Genomic DNA, 22,404 nt, shown 5'->3' on the forward strand with positions numbered 1-22,404 from the left:
GTCCACGATTCAGCCAGCGGCACGATGCACGTCGGTGACGAGGCGGCGAAGGCCCCGCCGATGAGAGGCGCGCAGCATGGCGTTCAAAGTAGCCGTCACAGAGCGTCGACGGCGAGGGGCACGAGCGCGTCCTGAACGGGCGAGCGGAGCATCGCGGGCGACACGTCCGTCTCTCGTGAAATCCTCCGAGCAACTCTCACAGAAAGCGGGTGTGTGCCAGGCAGCTCCTAGCATAGCATACTGGGAAAGGGAAGTGAAGGTGATGGAAAGCAGGAGGGGGGAGAGTAAACTGCATGGCGCAGTTTAGTTTAGCAAGGGGAGGGGAAAGAGAAGTGAGGGTGAGTGATCTGGGCATCGGGAGGAGGGAAATGCAGAGAGAAAGGGAGAAACAAGAAAGGAAGAAGCTGAAGAAAGGACTCGACCTGCTTTCACCAGGTTGCCAGCTCCGCTGTTTACTCAGATTTCACAGGCATGGAACTGGCTTTAATGTCTTTTTTTCTTTTGTTCTGGACAGTGCATGACCAAATCGGTCTTCACAAAGCGAATTGTCGTCATAGAACAAGTGATGCAATGCTTTTCTAGGGGGTGAAAAAAAGTGGGAGTGCGCAGGCGAAATGCACTTAGGTAGCCATAGGTGACTGTGGATAGGAGAGCGGCTTTTTGGACAAATATACTGTAGTAGGACTGATTCCAGCGTTCCAACAAATAAAATTTCCTATTGCGATATCAACTATATGGGCACTCTGTGTTCAAATAAAAAAAAAGGGGGGGGGGAAGGTATAAAGTACTGCGTACTCTATTCGGGGATAACGGTAAGCTGACCCTAAATGTACTTCGAAATAACTATTGAACAGAAATAAAAAAACAAACTTGCACTCTAAGTCAATTATCATCCTAAGCGTAGACGTGGTGGTCCGTATGAATGCTTCGGTATGTAATGCAGATGCCATATTAATACGAAAGCATTATAATATGCCCCATGGATAGGCAGAAAATAATAATATAATTGTCGGGGTTTAACATCCCAAAACCACGATGTGATTATGAGAGACGCCGTAGTGGAGGACTCCGGAAATTTAGGCCGCCTGGGGTCCCTTAACGTGCACCTAAATCTAAGTACACGGCCCTCAAGCATTTTGTCTCTATCGAAAATGCGGCCGCTGCGGCTGGGATTCGATCCCGCGACATCGGGTCAGCAGTCGAGCACCATAACCACTAGACACCGTGGCGAGTAGGCACAAAATCCGCCGTCCGCCCAGCTTCCGTCAAAATTAACACTGAATGGCAAAAAAACTCACGAGACCAAGTGACGACGTAGTTTTTGGCACCTAAACTGAAGAGAGTTGACGAACATTCAATACCAACTTGGTCCATTTCCAATGAAGGCTCTGCGTCCTCTTTCGGACCCCTGTATCACCACCCCTGTGCAGGGTAGCAAACCGGTCACTTGCACCAGGTTAACCTCCCTGACTCTTTCTTTTCATCTATTTCTCTCTCTCTCCCACCCCCGTAGTTCGGAGGGCCCACCCTGAAAGTTTAATTTGCTCATGATCAAGTGATCGCGTCATGGGATATAATCACGTGACAAAGTAAGCACCTTAAGTTGCAAAGTCAGACGACCCAGTGATGACGTCATGTGACAATGTAACGTGACATGGACGTCGGTATAGTCGACACGCCGTAACTAGACACGCCACGGCCTCGCCGGCTGCGCCAGTCGGTTCCGTTTTTCTTTGCATGCTCCGCGCTGTTCTCGCATTGAATGCACGTCAGCAGATTTAAGTGTTTCTATAACCTTTCGAAATGTTTGAGCTGCTGTGGCAGGGTCTTTTGTTCTTGACTGAAATAATCCTCATACAAAACACAATTACAGCAGGGGCAACAAAGCCACAAAACAGCATTTTTTTCATTTAATATTATCTTTGTGTACTTTATGTTCTGAAACAGTTATATAAGTTGTTAAAAATATCGCATGTCACAACCTGAGAGGATACAATTACACTGGCGCGGCAACAGTGCCCTTTAAGGGCTGCACAGATGCGCTGGCGCGATAAAATAAAATCTACACGACATGCTAAAATTTTCGAAGGTGCCCCATATCGTCGCGCCAACTCTTGAAAGACATAGAATTCATGTTTAACTTGCTAAAGCAAGATATGATTACGAGACACGTTGTAGTGGAAGACTCCGGGTTTATTGGACCAGCTGGGGTTAGTTTCGCCTCCGTCGAAATGCGGCCTCCTAGGCCTATAATGAGATCGACTCTTTTAATGAGAAGCTCTGTGCAAGAGGAGAAATTCGGCCTTGTTGGTAAGACATGAAGTGAGCGCAAAGTAACACGAGGACGAGAAGTGTTGTGTCCTCCCTTCTCGTCCTCGCGCTAAATATCGACTCTTTGCAAGGTCACACGTCACACAGTGTTGTCACTTTAACCAGCATTTAAACTCCCGACTGGTGCACGGAGCATTCACTGCGGCGGCGATCAGTCCCTCGTAAACCTCTGGAGTGTCGTCAGTGTCCACCCACGAGAGCCTATCCACGAGTCCAGAAGTACGTAAAGTACAGCCACACACGGCATCTGCTTACCGGAAAACCAACGATACAGTTTAGGGTGCGCGGGAACGAACAAGTGCTCCGCCACAGTTCGGCATGAAAGCAATTAACGCTGTGGCAAAGGGCGTCCACGACGTCGTGGTTGCTTTCGGCGCATGCAACAAGAGCGCGGCCTTGGGCGTTCGTGTCAATCGCTTAGGGCGTGATGTTGACGAGCTTTGATGTTGGAGAGAGCGAGATGTAAAGGAAAAGCAGGGTAGTCAACCTGCTTCTTGCTACTGGTTTGCTACCCTGCACAGGGGGGCGGGGGCTTATAAAGAGGACAGAGATAAAGTAAAAATGCGAAGGAAACGCACACACAGGAAGGTAGTTCCAGCCAGAGTCGTTCACATATTGACAAAAAGCGTGCTTGCCTTCTTCTGCGACGTTAAAGGGACACTAAAGAAAAACAATGAATTGGTTTAGATTGATAAAGTGTGCTCGGAGAACTCTTGTCTAGTTTATTTCACCACCATAGGTTTATTATTAGAGGAGAAAACCAAGTTAAAAGTTTCATTTTTAAATTTCGCGCCGAACATTGTAATTCGTGACGTAAAAGGTTTCAAAGAGGATTTAATGTATTTTGGCACCACTGGCTCGACGAAATTTCCACAAACTCGTTATGTCAAGTCTCTGGCCCCCTCAGAAGACAATGTACTTCGATTTAACCGATTGGGAACTACGTAGGCCCAAGCAGGCGCCGTCAAAAATATGTGACGTCACGGCAAATGGTGCGAGGATTCCAAGGTGGCGTCGCCACCTGTATTTTCTTTTTGCGCGTTTTCTCGCCTATTAAGCGTCTTCTCGCAGCAAGCGTGGTGTTTTTGGTATCGTGGAAGACTACTTTACTAATGCGAAAAAAATCGTTTTGCTCTTTAGTGTCCCTTTAAGTCCTCCCTTTCCTTCGACAGTGGTTGGTCGTCCGAATTGTTGATTGCTTTGCAAAGCCATTGTCTCTGTGTACGGCCAGTCGCGCACACTATGTCGAATGGTGTCTTCATCGCCGCAGTGCTCATAGGCTGCGGTGTCGGCCATCTCTATACGGAATGCATACATATTAGAAAAAGCTGAAGTTACTATGTATGGTATGTATGGTTAGAGAGCCGTATGCGGTGACATTAGCCAGGACGCAGGAATGCGCCCCGTCTCTGGGTGATAGAGAGCGCACGTAACAGCTGGGCCCTTTCTCGCAGGTGGACATGTTGGACCCCGTCGAGTCGAAGACGGGCAAGTACGGCGTGCTCTCGCTTCGCACTCCACCGGCGTCACCGACGAGCACGGCTGGTGGCGCAGACTTCGAGTCCAGCGACGTGCTCGACGACGAGGAGTCCATCGACGCGCGCCGGTCAGTCGTCGTCGCAGCGTGTTTTGCAAGCGGTGCTGCTGGCCTAGCAACCGCTCGAAAATGTCGCGTCCAGCATGAGTGGAGAAGGTGAACGCTTGTCTACCGCGCAAGTGCGCTACATTTTGACGCGGCTAAACGCAGCTCGAGCGTCCTGCCGGGTGCAAAGACTCGGGGAGCCCAGATGGCTTTTGGCGAGCTGCCTCTTCGCACACCTACAGTGTGTGAAGTCGCACTATTTCAAAGTTTCATGTGCGCATTGAAATGAAGGAAAGGCAACGCTTAGCGTTACGCTCAGCTCTGACGGTGTTGCTAGGGTTGAAGCTTGTGCCAGTTGGTTCATGCTTGTAACAGGGAAAAAACAGCGCAAAATTCTGACAGGACACAGGACGAAGAAGCGATGACAACGGCGTGGACTTACAACTGATTTTACTTTTTGGCTTGTGGGCACATGCATACCATGACAGTAAAAAATAGAAAAAAAAACTACCATGATTAATGGCCATATCTCTCATCAGCGTATATCATCGCCATGTGCCCCGCAAGCACGTGTTGTGGTTCAAAAATCTATTTCTTTTTTTGAAAGGGTCAGAGATGGCATGCTCACACAGTTATTATTGATTCGTTCTACTTCTGCAGCTTCAATTATTTATCTAGTCCTATGATCTTTGTCTTTAACACGAAAGTGTTTTATGGGGGCTACACCAAGACTTTCATGACGTATTTCCATGACGGAAATACGTCAGCAAAACGACCGCCATCAGATGGCAAAGGAAAAACAAAACTTTAAGAAAAAGTGCGATTGACAGGAGTCGAACCCACGACCTCTCGGTCCCTGACGATGGCTGGCGGGCGTTTAGCCCACTGAGCTACCGCCAAACACATAAGGGAAGCTACATGAACGCGCCTTTTATCTTTCACATTTTCCTCTCACAGTGCTTTTGGATGGATAGATGGATGCTATGAGCGTCCCCTTTGTAATAGGGTGGTGGCATGTCTGCCACCAGGCTCGAAAAAAAAAAAAAGATACGTCGTTGCCTCCGCAATTAGCTCCGGCAACGCGCCGTTGTTAAGACCGTCCCATTCAGCGCGTGTACAATAGAAGTGTAATTTCGTTAACGCTTTAACACACCGCTGGATGGCGCTATGAGTGAGCCCTGGGCTCGCTCATAGCATCCATCCGTATCGAAAAATCGCCCTTTGAGAATTAACGGCAAGGCTAGAGGAAAGACACAACACTCGTCACGTTTTCTTCGCGTTTCACGACGCTTTGAAGGAGTGCTTACTATGTGCTTGTTGGTGCCATCTTTGCGCGGGATTCAGCATTTGCGGTGTCTAGGTATAGCTTGAAAACTTCAGCTACCGCGAGGGTTAAATCATGTTCATGGGCGCTAGTCGTCGGTAATGTGCCACTAGGCATCAACGTGGGTGCGTCCACATCAAGCGGTGCTATATCTGCCAAAAAAAAAAGACATTGTACAAGCTCTCATATACCAATACGGTATAAAGAGTGAACTATATATGTATACTTCTGTCACGACACGTTTCACTTTCGTGTTATACCGATTCCTATGGCGGAGGGATCAGCCATTTTTTTGCTACAACTTTCGTTTCGGGAAAGATTGATTCGCAGCCACAATCCCTGCAGCGGAGGCCTAGGTGGCCACTAATTGCTCTGTTTTCGTTGTAGTTATGTGTAGCTGTTACTCCACTGCAGGGATTGTGGCTGCAAACCAATTTTTCCCGAAACAAAAGTTATAGCAAAAAGCAAAGACGATAGGACTACATAAATAATTGAAGCTGCAGAAATAGAACTAATCAAGAATAACGGTGTGGGCATGCCACCTCTGACCCTCTCACAAAAAAGAAGCAGATTTTTTTTTTAACATTAGGTGATATGTACAGCACGTACTTGTGGAGCATAGCGGTGATATATGTTGATGAGAGATATGGGTACCAATCATGCTATGTTATCTCTTTCTATTTTTTTTACTGTCATGGTATATATGGGCCCACATGTCGACAAATAAAGTCAATTGTAAATCAACGCTATTGTCGTCCCTTCTTCGTCTTGTATCCTGTCAGAATGTTGCACTGTTTCTTCCCTGTTACAATACTGACTGCGTTGTTCACCACGCCAGCGTTCTAACAACGAGTGTTCGTGGTAATCATCGAATGACAACTCTTGATGCTTATCTGTGTCCACGTGAAATGAAATATGTTTGGAGATTTAATTAGCAAACGAATATTTACTGTAACAAGATAGTCTAATAAGATACTTAAAACTGCGAATCATATTTCACGCAGTTTAATACATCGCTATCGACGCTAGAGCTGTGCACGGGCCGCATTTCCGAGCCCGAGTCCGGCCCGGGCCCGCTGACTTTGTCGAAGGCCCGCCCGAGCCCGACGGCAAAGGGCTGCGAGCCCGCCCGGCCCGGCCCGACGTACGAAAACACAATCCCGGGCCCGGCCCGGTCCGGCCCGGCTTTTTGAAGGTTCGCCGCGAAAACAACACATCGTTTTCCGGTAATTTGGCATTTTATTGAGCATATCAAATATGATCAAACGACACACGACGAACGGTCTCTATTACACAGATTACAAATTACAAGTAGACGGCCTCATGCCAGCAACAATGGAGTTCGCTCGCCAAAGCCGTCACGTGTATGGGGTATGCCCAAGTTTTTTTTAAACCTCCTTGGGTATGCCCATGCAGCTTGCACGAAGGCGATCTACGTCGGGTCACTCGTCGCTGTCGCGTGTATTTTCACTCATATAAGATTTGGCCTCAAATCTAACGCGAACAGTCGCGTGGCGCCGTCACTAGCTCAGGTGGTGTTACTTCTCTGTTTGTCGGAGTGCAACAGAGGCAGTGCTTTGCCTGCTCCCCTTTTGTTTAAAGTAGCGAATGGAAAGGAAAAGCGGTAAAGGGCGGTCGCGGAAAAGGCGCTGTATGCGTGCTCGAAAACAATTCCCGCTCATTCTCTATATTTCGGGCTTGAGTCGGGCCTTGCGCCGGGCCCGAGCCCGGCCCGATAAAACTCCAAGTAGCCCGAGCCCGGCCCGGGCCCGAGGCGAAAATACGTCGGCCCGCCCGAGCCCGGCCCGCGGGCCGGGTCGGGCTTTCGGAGCCCGTGCACACCTCTAATCGACGCGTCATCTTTACGGCGAAACTCCGGCCTTTTCGTGTCATGTGCGGGGGCTGCGCCAGCAGGGGGAGGGGGATGGAAGCTACCCCCATAGGATTTCCGCCTGCACCCCTTTGCGCCTCAAAGGCGAACATTGAAGCAAAACAATAATATCAGGAGTTTAACGTCCCAAAACCACTACATGATTATGAGGGACGCCGTAGTGGATAATAATATCTGGGGTTCAACGTCCCAAAACCACAATATGACTTTGAGAGACGCCGTAGTGGAGGGCTCCGGAAATTTCGACCACCTGGGGTTCTTTAACGTGCACCTATATTTAAGTACACGGGCCTCAAACATTTTCGCCTCCATCGAAAATGCAGCCGCAGCGGCCGGGATTCGATCCCGCGGCCTTCGGATCAGCAGTCGAGCGCCATAACCACTAGACCACCGTGGCGGGGCCATTGAAACAAAACGGAAAGACGAGCTAGTTGCAGGGGCGTAGCCAGGAATTTTTATTTTTTTTTTTTGGGGGGGGGGGGGGGTTCGGCAGGCAAATGTGATCGAGTGTCATTTTGAGCGCTCTGTATGCCATAGCAAAACAAGTTCTGGAAGGAGGGGGGGCGCACGAGCTCGGAGCGCCCCCCCTCTTACGCCACTAGCTACGCCACTAGCTAGTTGGTCTGAACCATAGTTATAAAATACAAGCGCTAAGACGACAGGGACAAGAAAGGGCAAAACACGAGCGCTTACTCACAAGTGAAAGCTTTCATCAAAAAAGTGTATATATATATATATATATATATATATATATATATATATAATTTTCTTTGTGTCTGCGTTGGACGGACAGGCCGATGTGTGGATATACTCCGAAGGGAGCACCAGTCTTCCTTGCAGGGAAGACCCCTAACACACCAGGCCACGCACTGGGCTGAGTGCCGATGCGAAGCGCGGTTTGCTGAAACGGAAGTTTCTTTCGAACACAGAGATCGCACGACGAGTCAACTTGCGGAAGCATTCCGTATCAACACTGGGGCGTCGATCAGTCGCCCGTCTTTGGCCTTATCTGCCAAAGAAGTGACAATGCTCGAGGAGAGGAGGTAGCTGTCCCATGGCCCATGCCATGCATCTTCAATGTTTTGCTTCGACCAACGGTGCGCATGCGCGGGTAACAGGCAATGATAAGGTTCCGGTATAAGTATATTGAAGCAATAAAGCCTTCAATTGTAAGTGCTCGTGTTTTGCCCTTTCTTGTCCCTGCCGTCTTAGCGCTTGTATTTTATAAGTAAAAACGGCGAACATATTGAAAACACAGCGCGTAAGTTCCCAGCCTCCCTGCCCCCCTGAAGGAACTCACTTGTCGTGAGTGTCCCCCAGTAAAAAATCCCGGCGCCGCGCCTGGTCTTGTGTACCATTTATCTGTTTTGCGGTCTGTTGCATTGAGTGGCAGCCATGCTACAACATACTTCCATTCGTTTGTTGGAGCAGGATGAGGAGGGGATAGGGGATGGGGCAGTATGGCTCTAGCTTCCTGAAATATACATTTTGATGATCAACGAAAAAAATAAAAGAAACGCGTTCGAAAGAGGAAAAAAAAAAAACGCCGACAAGCAACGCTGGAACTTTCGTTGTGCGTTTATTGATGTTGAGGGTGTGCTTATATCGTATGCGTTTATTTTTCTCACCACCTGTAGGCGCGGTGGGTACATCACTGACGACACCACGAGGAGCCTGTGGAGCGGTCGCATGTCGGCGTCGCTAGGGGGCTCTGGCGATGTTGCTTCCTGTGGCGCCCCTTCACGGCGAGGCTTAGTTGGTGCCAGTGTCGGCGCCGGAAGCGACGAATTATCCACTTCCGGTCTTAAGGGTGTCAACTGCCGTGTCCAGGAAGTGGTTGTGCGCATGCGCAGGAGAACTCACGGCAGACCTCCCAGATTGTGGAGCGGCATCAAGCGTGAGTCGCATGTGCACCTGTGTTATATGTCTCAGTGTATTAGTCTCGGTGGATGTGTTCTAATTCTGGTCAGCATCGCAACAGTATACACTGACATCTTAAAAGACACCATATAGCCCCAGGCGTCCGAGTAATCTAATGCCCCTGCATGGCGTCTGTGAGACATTACGCCACCTCGCGACAAGAAAAAGCTAAGGAAAACAGGCAGACATGGTTCTTCTCTCGTGTTCGAATCTTTGAAAAAGGGGAACGTCGTTTATATTAAGCGGATGAGAAAGCGTCTACCTCTGGGCAGACGACCATAGCGGCGAGATGCAAGCATTCCGCTCAGCGGCCATCTTGTTTGGACGGGGAAGTAGCCAGCATCGTATTTGTCTCCGAGGCTATCTTCACGAAGCTACTTTGCTGGCTACGTGAGAGTTGGCATGTGACTAACGATGGCCGCTGTCGTTTGGCGGTCTATTTTGTTGTCTACGGCAGTATTGGAACACAGCCGCTATGACGGTTAGCATGCCCAACAACAAGTCCTCCTGCAAGTAGCATTCCCGTGCTTATACGTTGGTAGTGGAAGGCGTAAGAAGCTGGTGAATCTGCTACGGCATTAAGCTGAATGGAAACGAAAAGAAATAAAGGAGAAACGCATAAACAGGCACACGTACGGGCGTGCGCAGCAAATGAGACTAGAAGGAAAACAAAAAGCATCCTAACATCGTAGTGGATTGTACTGTGTGACATATACTATGTGTCAAAGTAATGTCGTGAAGACATGGGTGTCACTGGAGTGAACATTTCAACAAGTGGTCTTGTCTTCTTCGAGGCCGCAACTGCCGACCTTAGCGCGTGTATGAGTAGGTCTCGTACCCTCTCCACATCCTGCGCAACATTTCATCCGCAAGCAAGAGAAGACTTGGGCCGACACGTGCAACATTTCATCCGCAAGCAAAAGAAGACTTGGGCCGACACGTGACAAAGTGTCTTCGAAAATGTCTTTGCCTCCCAAAGGGGTCGTATCGCTCAGCAACTGCAACAGAAGCTGCCTCCTGAAGTCTTCGCAGGAGAAACTTCGGATTGAGCTCAGATAAATATGAAGACCCACTTTTTTAATGAACATTGCTAAAGCGAGTGCTAAATTTAGCTTTAATAATAATTGTTGGGGTTTAACGTCCCAAAACGACAATATGATTATGAGAGACGCCGTAGTGGAGGGCTCCGGAAATTTCGACCACCTGGAGTTCTTTAACGTGCACCTAATCTAAGTAAACGGGCCTCAAACATTTTCGCCTCCATCGAAAACGCTACATTAGCTTTGGCCAGGCCGTCGGAAGCTACACACGCGTGTTTCGATCCCTGCTTAAGTGTCACACAATATGCCACGGAACATGTCACCCTGAATACTGTCACCACTAAAAATCGGGCCATGTATCTCGGGAACCAGTGCGAAAAAGAAAATGGCCCAATCAGCGCCCCGCCAGATAGGTTTGGAAGAAAGGAAGGAAGGAGGGAAAGGCAGGGATGCGGTGTGCTGCCCTACACTGGGGGAAGGGATGCGGGAGCTTTAGAGAGAGACAAGGAGTGCACGCACGCACAAAGTCACACACTTCACAGTCGTGATAACGCCGTTAGTCTATAGCAATGGGAAGGCACCGCCTATATGCACTAAGAACACGCCGCTGAAACAGGCGTATTCACACAGCTCAACGTCGATTATCGTGAGGAATTTTTGTGCCCTGTACAAAAAAATACTTTTCGTTTAGTCTTGAGCGAGCGATATTTGCGTCAGCTGGGTTAAATGGCATTAAGGCGGCCCTTTCGTTTATACTTCGACAGCGGCCACACAAAACATGGAATATATTTACGGATTCCAAACTAGCCCTAAAAAGCATGTTGAACAGGCATAAGCGAAGTAATCAACAACTTGCAGTATTTGATATGCATAGCTGTATAAATGCATAGCCGTATAAATGCATACGCGGTCGTTTTTTGTTTCTCTGAATAACGCAAATATAAATGTTAGTCGTCGTGAGTGTGTGGCATTTCTTCTTCCCGTGTGCATGTCTGTAGTTTTTGTTGAAGACTTACGTAATCAGCGAGGCCAGCTGAACGGCCTTTGACACGTGAGCATGCGTTAATGTGACAGCAAGCTGTAGCGTTGCGTGGGTTACTTGTTACTTTTATGAATAGGCGTAATTAGAAAGTTGTAGCAGTAATCATCCAATCGATTCGTCTCAGAGATATGCAAGAGTGAAATGAGAGTGCCGTTGCTATGACGAGGCAGGCAGCGGCATGCTAGGATAGAAAACTGAGCGAGTTAGAAGTTATTCATCTTGTATTCATCGTTCGCATGTTATATGTGTTGGTTACTGACTGGTTTTGTTGCTGGGCAACGTGATGACGTCACCTTTTTTCTGAATTAGGATTTTAATGTAGACAGAGAAAAAGTGAGAGGTTCTCGCAGTGGAGTGGTCAAACGCCGCCTAGTGATATGCGAAGGCACCATATAGGGTGCATCTAAATAGGCTTCCCATGTAGCGAGTAGGAAATGCTAAAGAACTAAGTGTTTTTGTATGACGCGCACTACGAGTTTTCGGCGCTAGTTTTCCTTTAGGGCTGCGATCGATACTATGAAGGCCTTGATCGAGCATTTTTTTCTTCCCGCAAACTGCGTTATGGAAAACGTGAACACGAGTTATACCCCTAAGCGGCGGGACTCAAAAACCCCTTCCTCCCATCTATTTTTATCGTGCAGCGATATACGATGACGAGGTTCAAGTCTGCTTATCTCCTGACCGCCGAGAGTGTCAGCGTAAACAGCGCAGGAGGAGGAAAGGGCTGCCGCGCATCGCCCTCACGGTCGCCTGGCAACCAGACGACAGCTCCCAGGTTCTCGTCTTTCATACGAGCCTTGCGTTCAATGTGCGGCCATGCAAATTGGCTGCGTTGAGCACCGGGCACGAGCCTCCCTCCTCCGCTGTTTCTCCAACGTTCACCGAAATATCCGCGGTTTCTAGACGGGCTGCCCGCAGTGCCTGTCTGGCTAAACGACGTCCCACCTAAATCGGTGCAGGGTGGCGCGAGGGAGCACCGCAAGAGCGCGTACCGAAGCGACGAGTGTTGCCGTGAAAACGTTTGAATAGGTATTCATAGATATTCCACGCGAGACAGTGCAACCGACATCGGTGTCGCGCCGGCCACTATGCGTCTTGCGTCATTACAGGTACCGTAAGGATTTACGTACACACAAACAAAGAGTTCTCACGTGCACGCGTGCATACTTGGGCTGGTTGGTTCATAATTGCTGGAAAAAGTTACGGCGCTGTGGCTTGTCCCCCTATCTTCTTTTGTACTGTTTTTCGCGTATGATTGGTCTTATTGCGTTGTTCCTACGTCTTCTGCAACGGGACCAAATAATTTCTTAACGTCAACTTTATTCAAAGCTGCTTGTGTGCGAAGGTATGTTATTTCCTAATTTTTCTCTTTGTACAAGTTATTGCTTCCCAGAATTGATTTTGTATTCTGTACTTGTAATACTTTTCATTAATGCAGCTATTACATTTTATAACAATCACACTTGGGTTTCTGCGGCAAGAGCTTTTGCCAAAGAGGTCCACAACATTACATTTCCGCTTATTCAAGACAGATTGGTCGTCACGACCCCACAGCCACGATTTGTCACAAGTTCGTGTTCATCAGTTAAAAGCTCAAGCGCGCTGCTCGATCGTCTCATTTGCCATTTTGAGAGCCGATGAACTACACTCTTACAAAAAAATTATTATGCTGCTTATGAGTACAACCACCGTAGCCAATAATCGCTTCGCTGATTTCTCGAAGTGATTCCACTGGGCAAAATGAGTAGTTTATTACAACCTAATCAAATTTACGTTAAAGGACGTACTGTCTCGCTAAACGACCCATCGAATCCCTGAGCTTTCACCTGCGTGCAGTTTTTCAAAGCACACGGTGCTTCAAGGGACTTGAAGAAGAAGAAGAAGAAGAAAAAGAAACCTGCAGCGCAAAAGAAACGAGGGAACAACGCAGAGGCACGAAAAACGCACCACACGTGCGCTACGCAAAAACGCGCTGTCCACGCATCTGCCTTCTCTTCGCTTTTTCAGCCCTGGATCAAGGCGCTCATCCGACTAGCCAACAAGTATGCCTTAGTAGGAGAGCACACTGCTGGCGCTGTGAAAACGCGTTTGTTTAGCGCCACGATTTTTTCTTTCTAAAGTCACGAACCAGGTCGCCCAACGAAATTTTTTACTCGGTCATACTTGAAGGAGTCTGCGCCTAGATACAGGCTGTACCGACTCCCATGACGATGCATACTTTTACTAGAACCTAGAATTTCGCATTGGCAGCGGGGGACACGGGTCACAATATATGCAGCACTTCTCGCTCAATGATGGGGTGTTTGTGGGCGGCCTCCATACGGGGCTCACAAAACTGACGCTCCCGACTTAATTGCGTCGGACTCTCATGAATGCAAACGACGCAATAACGAGCCGAGATTAACTGTAAAGACGTGGAGCAGCTACTTTTTTCTTTCGAGTTAGAGATCCCATTGTATACCTAGCACTGGAAGCTCGTTTGCACGCTGGACGGCGGTAATTACGTTGTGATGAATTCTTTTGCGAATGCGACTAGCTTTTCCGGTTTGTTATGAGAGTAGATGAAGTTGCAGTTCCGAACACATTGCAGGGCTCCAAAGTTTTTTTATGCTTTCATGTTAGATAGGCTTTGTTTCAATGGTAACCGCAGATCGTTAAATTAAAAGAAGAGCAATCATCTCGAGTTTCAGTTCAATTCCGACCAAGTCGGCAAAGCCTCGCGAATGCAAGACGCGCGAGGTGGCATCAGTTCTTTCCAAATGCACTTTATCGCGAAACACGATAAGCTTCATTACACAACATATTAGGCCCAGTGCCCGGCCCTTCAAAGCAGCGACGGGTTTTACAGCCACTGTTTAATTACCTCTCGAAAATTGGCCTAGTCGGAAAGCTTCAATGGTTTGCTATTTCACATAGCAAAGCCTTAACTTACCTAACACCCTCGTTGTAAATATTCCTATCAGTTTCACTTGCGCATTTCATGTTTTTGTATTCTTTCTTTTTATTATTATTTCCTTCACTCTCTTCTTTAGTCTGTCAATCCCATTCCCCATCCCTACACAGAGTAGCATGCCAGCGGTATACTGACGCCGGCGAAAATCCCTGTTTTTCTAATATAAAGAGTCTCTACCTTTCTCGAAGGCGTCTTCTTAGCCGTCAGTGCAGGCTATAGGATTTCAACGCACCCCTTAACATTTTCGTGTAGCCTTCTTGTGATGCACGAGCGTTACGTCATTTAAGAGTTGAGAAACGGAAGCATATATCGCCAGTCGCAAAGAATAACAATAATACCTGGAGTTTTGCGTGCCAAAACCACGATATGATTATGAGGCACGCCGTAGTGGAGGGCTCCGGAAATTTTGACCGTCTGCTGCTTTTTAATGTGCACTGACGTCGCATGGTACACGGGCCTCTAGCATTTCGCCTCCATCGAAATGCGACCACCGCGGCCGGGATCGAAACCGCGACCTTCGGGTCAGCAGCCGAGCACCGTAACCGCTACACCACCGCGGCCAACAATCGCAACGAAGTCGTCAGAAGATAGGGCACCGGCTGCTGAGATAAATAAATGAAAATGACAGGAGGAGACAAAAGATGGTGAAGAGGCGCGTTTTTGGATGCGAAATGGAAAAAAGACATCATCATCAGCATTTCCCAAAGTCTGTGTGCTGCTGCTGCTGCTGATGATGATGGTGGTGATGATGAAGCTGTGGCTTTGCGTCGTGCGGTCACAAACTTTTGCATCCTATCCTTGCAACGGAGATGAAAAGAAGTAAAAGGAACATACAAAGAGTTTAGCGCCACCTTAGGAGTGACTCATTCAACGTGCATAGTAGCGCTGTTAGAACTGTGTTCCAATTTATCTTTTCTCTGTTTCTTTTCTGGCATTTGTGAGCAACACGGTCGTTTTTGCAGCAACTCTTAGTACTTGCGAAATTCGGCAGTAGAAGCAGGAGGACACCCCTACTGTGCGATCCTTAACGCTTTCGATCCTTAACCCACCTCGGCACGAAATCCGCGTCTCCACCTACATCTCGCGGAAAAATTACAGAAAAGTATTCCATGTATTACTTGAACATTTAACCGTTGAAAATTGATTTTACACGTTCCTAGAAAATACCCCACTAAATAAGGATAGAAAATTGGGCGAATACGATTGCGTTCATGGTTTACGGCGAAAAACGACATGTACAAGGAAGAGATCCAGACGACACGACACCACTAACTGTGCTCGAAGATTATATATATATATATATATATATATATATATATATATATATATATATATATATATATATAGAGAGAGAGATAGATATATATATATTAAAAAAGAAACCGAATAATTGACTACAGCGCTGGTTGTCGAATAATGTGAATTCTAATTGTTCTAAGGAGTTTCAAATAATTCGGAAGTCTGTCGAGAAACGTGTATGTTATGAGCTACATGTGTCCACTCTAGAAGCGTATTTAGCGGTGTCCATTCCGCCTAGGGGTTTAAGTCTCTGTCTGCAGCCGGCAACATCACAGTTGTCTAAGGGCAACGCGAAGAAGTGGCTTGAGACGCTAAGGAACGCCTCACTTGAGCTAGTACGCATCGTATTAAACCACTATCGGTCTTCACTAAAATCCTTAATGAACAGGGAACGTCAACTGCTCGATCAGTTTGTCCTTTCTCCTGAAGAATCTTTGTCCCTAAGTGCATATGAGCAAAGGAAACGCGACGAACTTAACTCACGTAAATGTAAAAAGCTGCTCAGAGACGGCGTAACACTTCAAAGCTCAACGCCTCTATCTTCGGTCCAGGAAACAATACGTGCACCTGTAGCCGATAATATTATTAATATTTCAAGCGCTACTTTATCTAAAGAAGAACTAAGCCTTTTATCCCGTGGCCTAAGCTTTTGTCCTGCAAGCGGTAATTACAATGAATTTCAGTTGTACAAAGATTTAGATAACTTCGCACGAAATATGAGGCTGCACGAATACTTCTTCGATCAGCCGGCTCCGGCCGACGATCCAACAGCTTTGCCTTCGGCTAAACGCTGGACACCTGCGCCACAACGGGACAAACATCTTGACATGTTTATTAAAGCGGTGACGCGAGATATTATTCAGTCTTATAACGAGCGACGTTCTTTCAAAGGAAACTTATCGAACCTAGAACTGCAAGCTATAGCGAATCTAAGTGGGCGCACTGATATCACAATCAAACCTGCTGACAAGGGTGGTGCCATTGCGGTTATGGACACGTATAAATATATCGCTGAAGCTAGACGCCAACTGGATGATAGGTCGTTTTACAAACGGCTCGATGCCGATCCGACTGAAGATTATAAAGCAATGCTAGATAGCACAATAAGGGCACTGATAAAGGATAAAAAATTAAATGAAAGGGCAGTTTCTTTGATCCCTCTAAATCCGGTCGCAGGTAGATTCTACTTGTTGCCAAATATTCATAAACAAAATAACCCTGGTCGCCCAATTGTTTCCGGCATAGGTACAGTAACAGAAAACCTATCACGTTACGTAGATGGCCTGATCAGCCGGATACCACCCACGTTTCCATCATTTTTACGTGATACTGACCACTTCCAGTCAGATATTAACAACCTTACTGTACCCAACAACTCTCTCCTTGTCACTCTCGATGTTGCATCTCTTTACACAAGCATACCTCACTTGGACGGTATAAGGGCCGTGGTTGAGGCTTATGATCACTCCGCTCTTGATAATTCTATTGATAGCTCCACTATAGCTATCCTGCTGGAAATGATACTACGGTACAACAACTTTGAATTTAACGAAGTGCATTACGTTCAGGTAAGCGGTACGTCAATGGGTACAAAAATAGGGCCAAATTATGCGAATATCTTCATGGGAATCCTTGAGAATAAATTCTTGTCGGGTCGTTCGTTGAAGCCTTTTTACTATAAGAGATTCATTGACGACATATTCATAATTTGGTCACATGGAGAGGCGGCACTTTTGTCTTTCATTTCGGACTTTAACAATGTTCACCCCTCCATATCATTTTCGCACACATATTCACCAATCACTATTAACTTTCTCGACGTGACAGTATGTCTGAATAGTACGAAATTAACCACCAAACTGTACCGCAAGCCCACCGACAGACACAGGTACTTACATTTTGAAAGCAGCCACAAAAGGCATTGCAAATCGAGCATACCTTATAGCCAGGCCTTACGCTTTAAGCGAATATGCTCAGAACAGTCTGATTTTGATGCTAATTGTAACCGATTACGCACTGCACTTCTTCAACAGAAATATCCGCCGAAGTTAATCGATGACGCAGTAAAGCGCGCCGACGCATTAGACCGAACAGCACTCAGCAGAACGAAGGAAAATGCTAAGACTCGTTCACAGATTAACTTGGTGTTAACCCATAGTGCATCGGCCCCTAATGTCGCAGTTATTCTTCGAAAACACCACAACATGCTTATGCAGAGCGAACGTCTTACAAGAGCCTTTCCAGAACCACCCCGTGTTGTCTACAGACGAGGCAAAAATTTGCGCGATTTGTTAACTTCCTCTAAAACCAAAGGCAATGACAACACCCACATGGTTGGTTGCCATCCTTGTAAAAAGCCCCGTTGCAAAGTGTGCGCTCACATGACAACGGCTACCCTGGCAACCAGCACAGCGACTAACTTCAAGTTGAAAATCAGGGGCGATTTCAATTGTGACTCAGCGAATGTGGTTTATCTGCTTGAATGCTCCATCTGTCATATACAGTATATAGGTCAAACTGAAACTGCCTTTAGGTACCGTTTTAACAATCATAAAGCTCATGTGCATGCCCTTCCTCACTTACCAGTTTCGAGGCATGTCACCGACGCAGGCCATTCCTTTAGTAATATCAGAGCCACAATACTTGAATCAGGTTTTAAATCACATCATGAACGCGAGGTTAGAGAATCATTCCTAATTCATAAATTCAAAACTTTGTCTGACGGAATGAACGAGAGCTCGGGTGCACTTGCTTGCATTTTGCCTTGTTAATCACTATTTTATGACAACGTATGTTGCTTGCGCGCGGTTCACTATTTGGCTATCATCGCGTACGCAACGCCTGCGGCCTGTGTCACTCATTATTTCGAACGTACATGCTTTGCGCGCTTCTTGTATCTATTTATTTGTATTATTTTCATCCCTGTTTGACCGAGATTATCCTGCTGCCTTTATGTCCATATAAACTACTGTATGAATTTCGCGGTTCTGTTTTGGTTTGTGCGCCGTTTGCAGTTTTGTTTTGCTGTTTTGTATACTTTGTTCAATGCACACAAGTTTCTATCTATCTAAGATGTGCCATACTATTATTGTACATTGCCACGTGCATTGTGTATAACCACGTATATATCTTGATTTGTAATATCGCCTGTCCAAAAAAGTGAAAATCACTTAGTCTTGCGATATGGACGCAAGCGCCTTGTATATATGCCCTGTGTGGCATCTCTAACCATTCACTCTGACGAAGGCAGGCCCTCCTGCCGAAACGTTAGTAAAGCTTGTTTCGTACGTTTTGTCTTCCTTTCTCGACTATATATATATATATATATATATATATATATATATATATATATATATATATATATATATATATATATATATATATATATATATATATATATATATATATATATATATATATACTCACCCACACACTGGCGCCCAACGTGAACTTGGCCCTGTCTACTGCCAGCAAGAATGGAGGCCGCACTGCAAAAGCTGCTCGAGACCACGGAGCGCCTCGACGTAGCCTCCGCAGTGTACTGCGCGGCGCGGGGACACGCCGAATCCGCAGCCTATTGCGCGGCCAAGGGCGTCGTGGCCCCAACATTGAACTTCGGATGGCTGACGGCCCCGGTTGGGCGGGACTGCATGCCGGCGCAAGAGGAGCCCGAAGGCGAGGTGGTCGACGTCGTGAAGGAAGACGATTCCGCCGGCAGTGACGCGGTAATGAACCAGTGCGAGTCTGATTTAAAGGGAGACGACTTATCGGTGATGCAGGCTGACGACGTCGTCAACTTGGGCACGAGTGTGACCGCGACGGAGGAGGAACAACCCGCCGCGACGCGGGAGAATACGAGCGCGCAGACGTCGGCACCTTCCGCTGATGCCGGCGCCGACACCACAGGGGATGGCGATTGCGGCATGCACGAAAAACAAGGCCCAGGCCCAGATCAAGCAGCAGCGCTTCCGCCTGGTCAAGGGAGCGTGCTGGCGTCCAACTACGAGCCGGAGAAGGAAGAAGATGGTGGTGAGGCAGAGGAGGAGGATCACGCCTCCGCGCCAAATGAGAATGCTAGTTCGGAGACGCCAAAACTAGTCGCATGTGTTGGCACCAAGACAGTGGCTACGAAGACAGCTGGAAGAGCAGCTCCGGCGGAGGCCAAGAAGGATGCTGCCGAAGGGCGCATAGCCGTGGCTACTAGGACCGTTGCACAGAGGACAAGGGCGGCCGGCACGGCTACCCAGATGACGCCCAATGCGGCCACAGACGAGGAGATCGTGCGCGACGTGTGGGTGAGCGGACTGGCCAACAACAAGCAGGCAGCCGAGCTAAAGGCGCTGTTTGGCAAGTGCAGCAAGGTGGTGTCGGCCAAGATCGGCATTAGCGACAAGGCACCTGGTGCACGCAGTGACAGCTTCCTGACAATGAGCGCCGCCGAGAAAGCGGACAAATGCATCCAGAAGTTGCGCCGCACCGAACGAAGCGCAAAGATGCTCTTCCCCGAGCGCATGAAGCACAAGACCAGTGGTGCCCTGCTCGAGCCACAGCCTGAGACGGAGACCGGAGCTGCTGCGTGGGCAACCGCCAAAACCAAGGACGTCCTCAAGGGAGGCGGTGAGGCGACGTCTTCTTTGGAGAGGGGGAATGTGTGGGGAACCGTGGATAATCACCAGGTCACCACCCTCGCCCATGTCAGCACCGGCAGTGACAAGGCACAGCAGCGAGGGCCACTGCGCATGCGCCCGGATAGAGACAAGCTTTATAAGCGGGCACGGCGAACGGTCAGGGGGGAGTTTCCAGTGAACTGTGGTCAGGTGTGCGTGTGTGCGCGGCGTGCGGTCCGCCGGGGCCAAGGTTAACGGCACAGGCACGGAAGTGTTCGGGAAGTTTGCGTTTATGTACTCTCATTTGTTGTCTTAACAGTTTTAAAGCTTGTTTAATAAATGGTTTTCGAGTTACCCCAGCGTTGACGAGCGGCCCATTTCATTGGAGTAGACGGCGAACCCCACAACTCACCCACACACTCACCCTCCTCACCCACACACTCACCCTCCTCACCTATTGTCACTTTCAGCTATCGCTGTCACTGCCACCTTCGTCGTATTTCTGTCCGTTGTGTATCGCCATGAAGGCAGCTTGCACACCGAAAATCTCGTCTAACCCGCTCCCAGCTCCGGATTTTCTGTATTTACGTAGGTTATAGGCGAGAATACACACACACACACACACACACACACACACACACACACACACACACACACACACACACACACACACACACACACACACACACACACACACACACACACACACACACACACACACACACACACACACACACACACACACACACACACACACACACACGCGCACACACACACACACACACACACACATTTCGGAATACAAGGCGGCATAGTACATACAGAGGTGGTGGAGTCATCGATGAACATCATATAAAGCTGGTTGTCTGCGAATATATGGCACGACTGGAACCCGACCGAACGCTTGCTCAGGAGGAAACGCAGGAAGATAAAAATACGCGAGCGGCAGGTTCGCCGCACGTCTTCCAGCGAGTCACGTCGCGGCGTTTCTCCCCGCGGTGTCGACGATGTTTTGAGAGAGCCTTTTGCTCCCGAGGGAGTTTGGAGTGCTGCTGCTCTCGCGAACATCCTTCTGCTGCATGGTAGTACGTGATGCATAAGTAAACCTTTCCTCTCTGGTGATCGGCGAGTCCCACTGCAGGAAGGAGACGCTGGGAGGAATAATTGACACTGCCGCGACTTGTTTGCTCTCGCTCTTTCCTGCATCACCCCATCGTATTTCTCGATATAACACTTCCGTTATTTTTCTTTCACGACGTGGGCTGCAGTGAGCGACCAGTATAGGAAGCAGGACTGGAGACCCCACAAACGAGCGATCGTCCGAGTATACTCACCCGCAAGTCCGGTTGTTTGTTTATTTTTTGGGGGAGGTGGGCTGTGTTAGAGTGGGCGCTCAGCAGAACCGATTCCAAGATCGCATTGAGCCAGCGTCATCGCGTAGAGGGTCGTTCGTCTGGCGTGAAAGGGCCGTGATGTCACCCTGGTGCTCTAGGTGAACGTGACAGTCGTGTTAGGGCGGCAAGTATACGCGGAAAACACGTGATGTATGAGTGGGAGGAACAAAGTCTCCGAAAGGTAAAGTACAGAGTGCTTGGTACGCATCACGCAGTGTGTCTCAAAGTATGAGGCCTGCCGATCTTCCGACAGGCATGATGGACTTAGTATTCACTGAACGGCATTCGGGAACGACGCTTCTGAGCATGTGTTCACCTCAACCGCCTTGTTATTTATTTATTTATTTATTTATTTATTAAATGCGACACATCTCTTAGCGAACCTCAGGCACTTTGGCCATTTCTATCTATCTATCTATCTATCTATCTATCTATCTATCTATCTATCTATCTATCTATCTATCTATCTATCTATCTATCTATCTATCTATCTATCTATCTATCTATATCTATCTATCTATCTATCTATCTATCTGTCTAGTCTAGTCTAGTCTAGTCTATCTGATCTAGTCTAGTCTGTCTAGTCTATCTATCTATCTATCTATCTGTCTATCTGTCTATCTATCTATCTATCTATCTATCGATCTATCTATCTATCTATCTATCTGTCTATCTATCTATCTATCTATCTATCTATCTATCTATCTATCTATCTATCTATCTATCTATCTATCTATCTATCTATCTATCTATCTATCTATCTATCTATCTATCTATCTATCTATCTATCTATCTATCTATCTATCTATCTATCTATCTATCTATCTATCTATCTATCTATCTATCTATCTATCTATCTATCTATCTATCTAGCTATCTATCTATCTATCTATCTATCTATCTATCTATCTATCTATCTATCTATCTATCTATCTATCTATCTATCTATCTATCTATCTATCTATCTATCTATCTATCTATCTATCTATCTATCTATCTATCTATCTATCTATATCTATCT

The 22,404-nt window shown here is 47.4% G+C and overlaps 1 protein-coding gene across 1 annotated transcript in view; it reads left to right on the forward strand.

Annotated features, from left to right (window-relative positions):
• Positions 1 to 22,404, forward strand: part of LOC119400443 (equilibrative nucleoside transporter 4) — a 173,176-nt gene that overhangs the window by 94,420 nt on the left and 56,352 nt on the right. Inside the window, exons 6-7 of the mRNA XM_037667483.2 lie at positions 3,786 to 3,937; positions 8,766 to 9,025. Of these exons, the coding sequence (XP_037523411.1) occupies positions 3,786 to 3,937; positions 8,766 to 9,025 (412 nt within the window). The remainder of the gene's footprint in view (positions 1 to 3,785; positions 3,938 to 8,765; positions 9,026 to 22,404) is intronic.

The sequence above is a fragment of the Rhipicephalus sanguineus genome, chromosome 7 (assembly GCF_013339695.2).
Source record: "Rhipicephalus sanguineus isolate Rsan-2018 chromosome 7, BIME_Rsan_1.4, whole genome shotgun sequence".
NCBI lineage: Eukaryota > Metazoa > Arthropoda > Arachnida > Ixodida > Ixodidae > Rhipicephalus > Rhipicephalus sanguineus.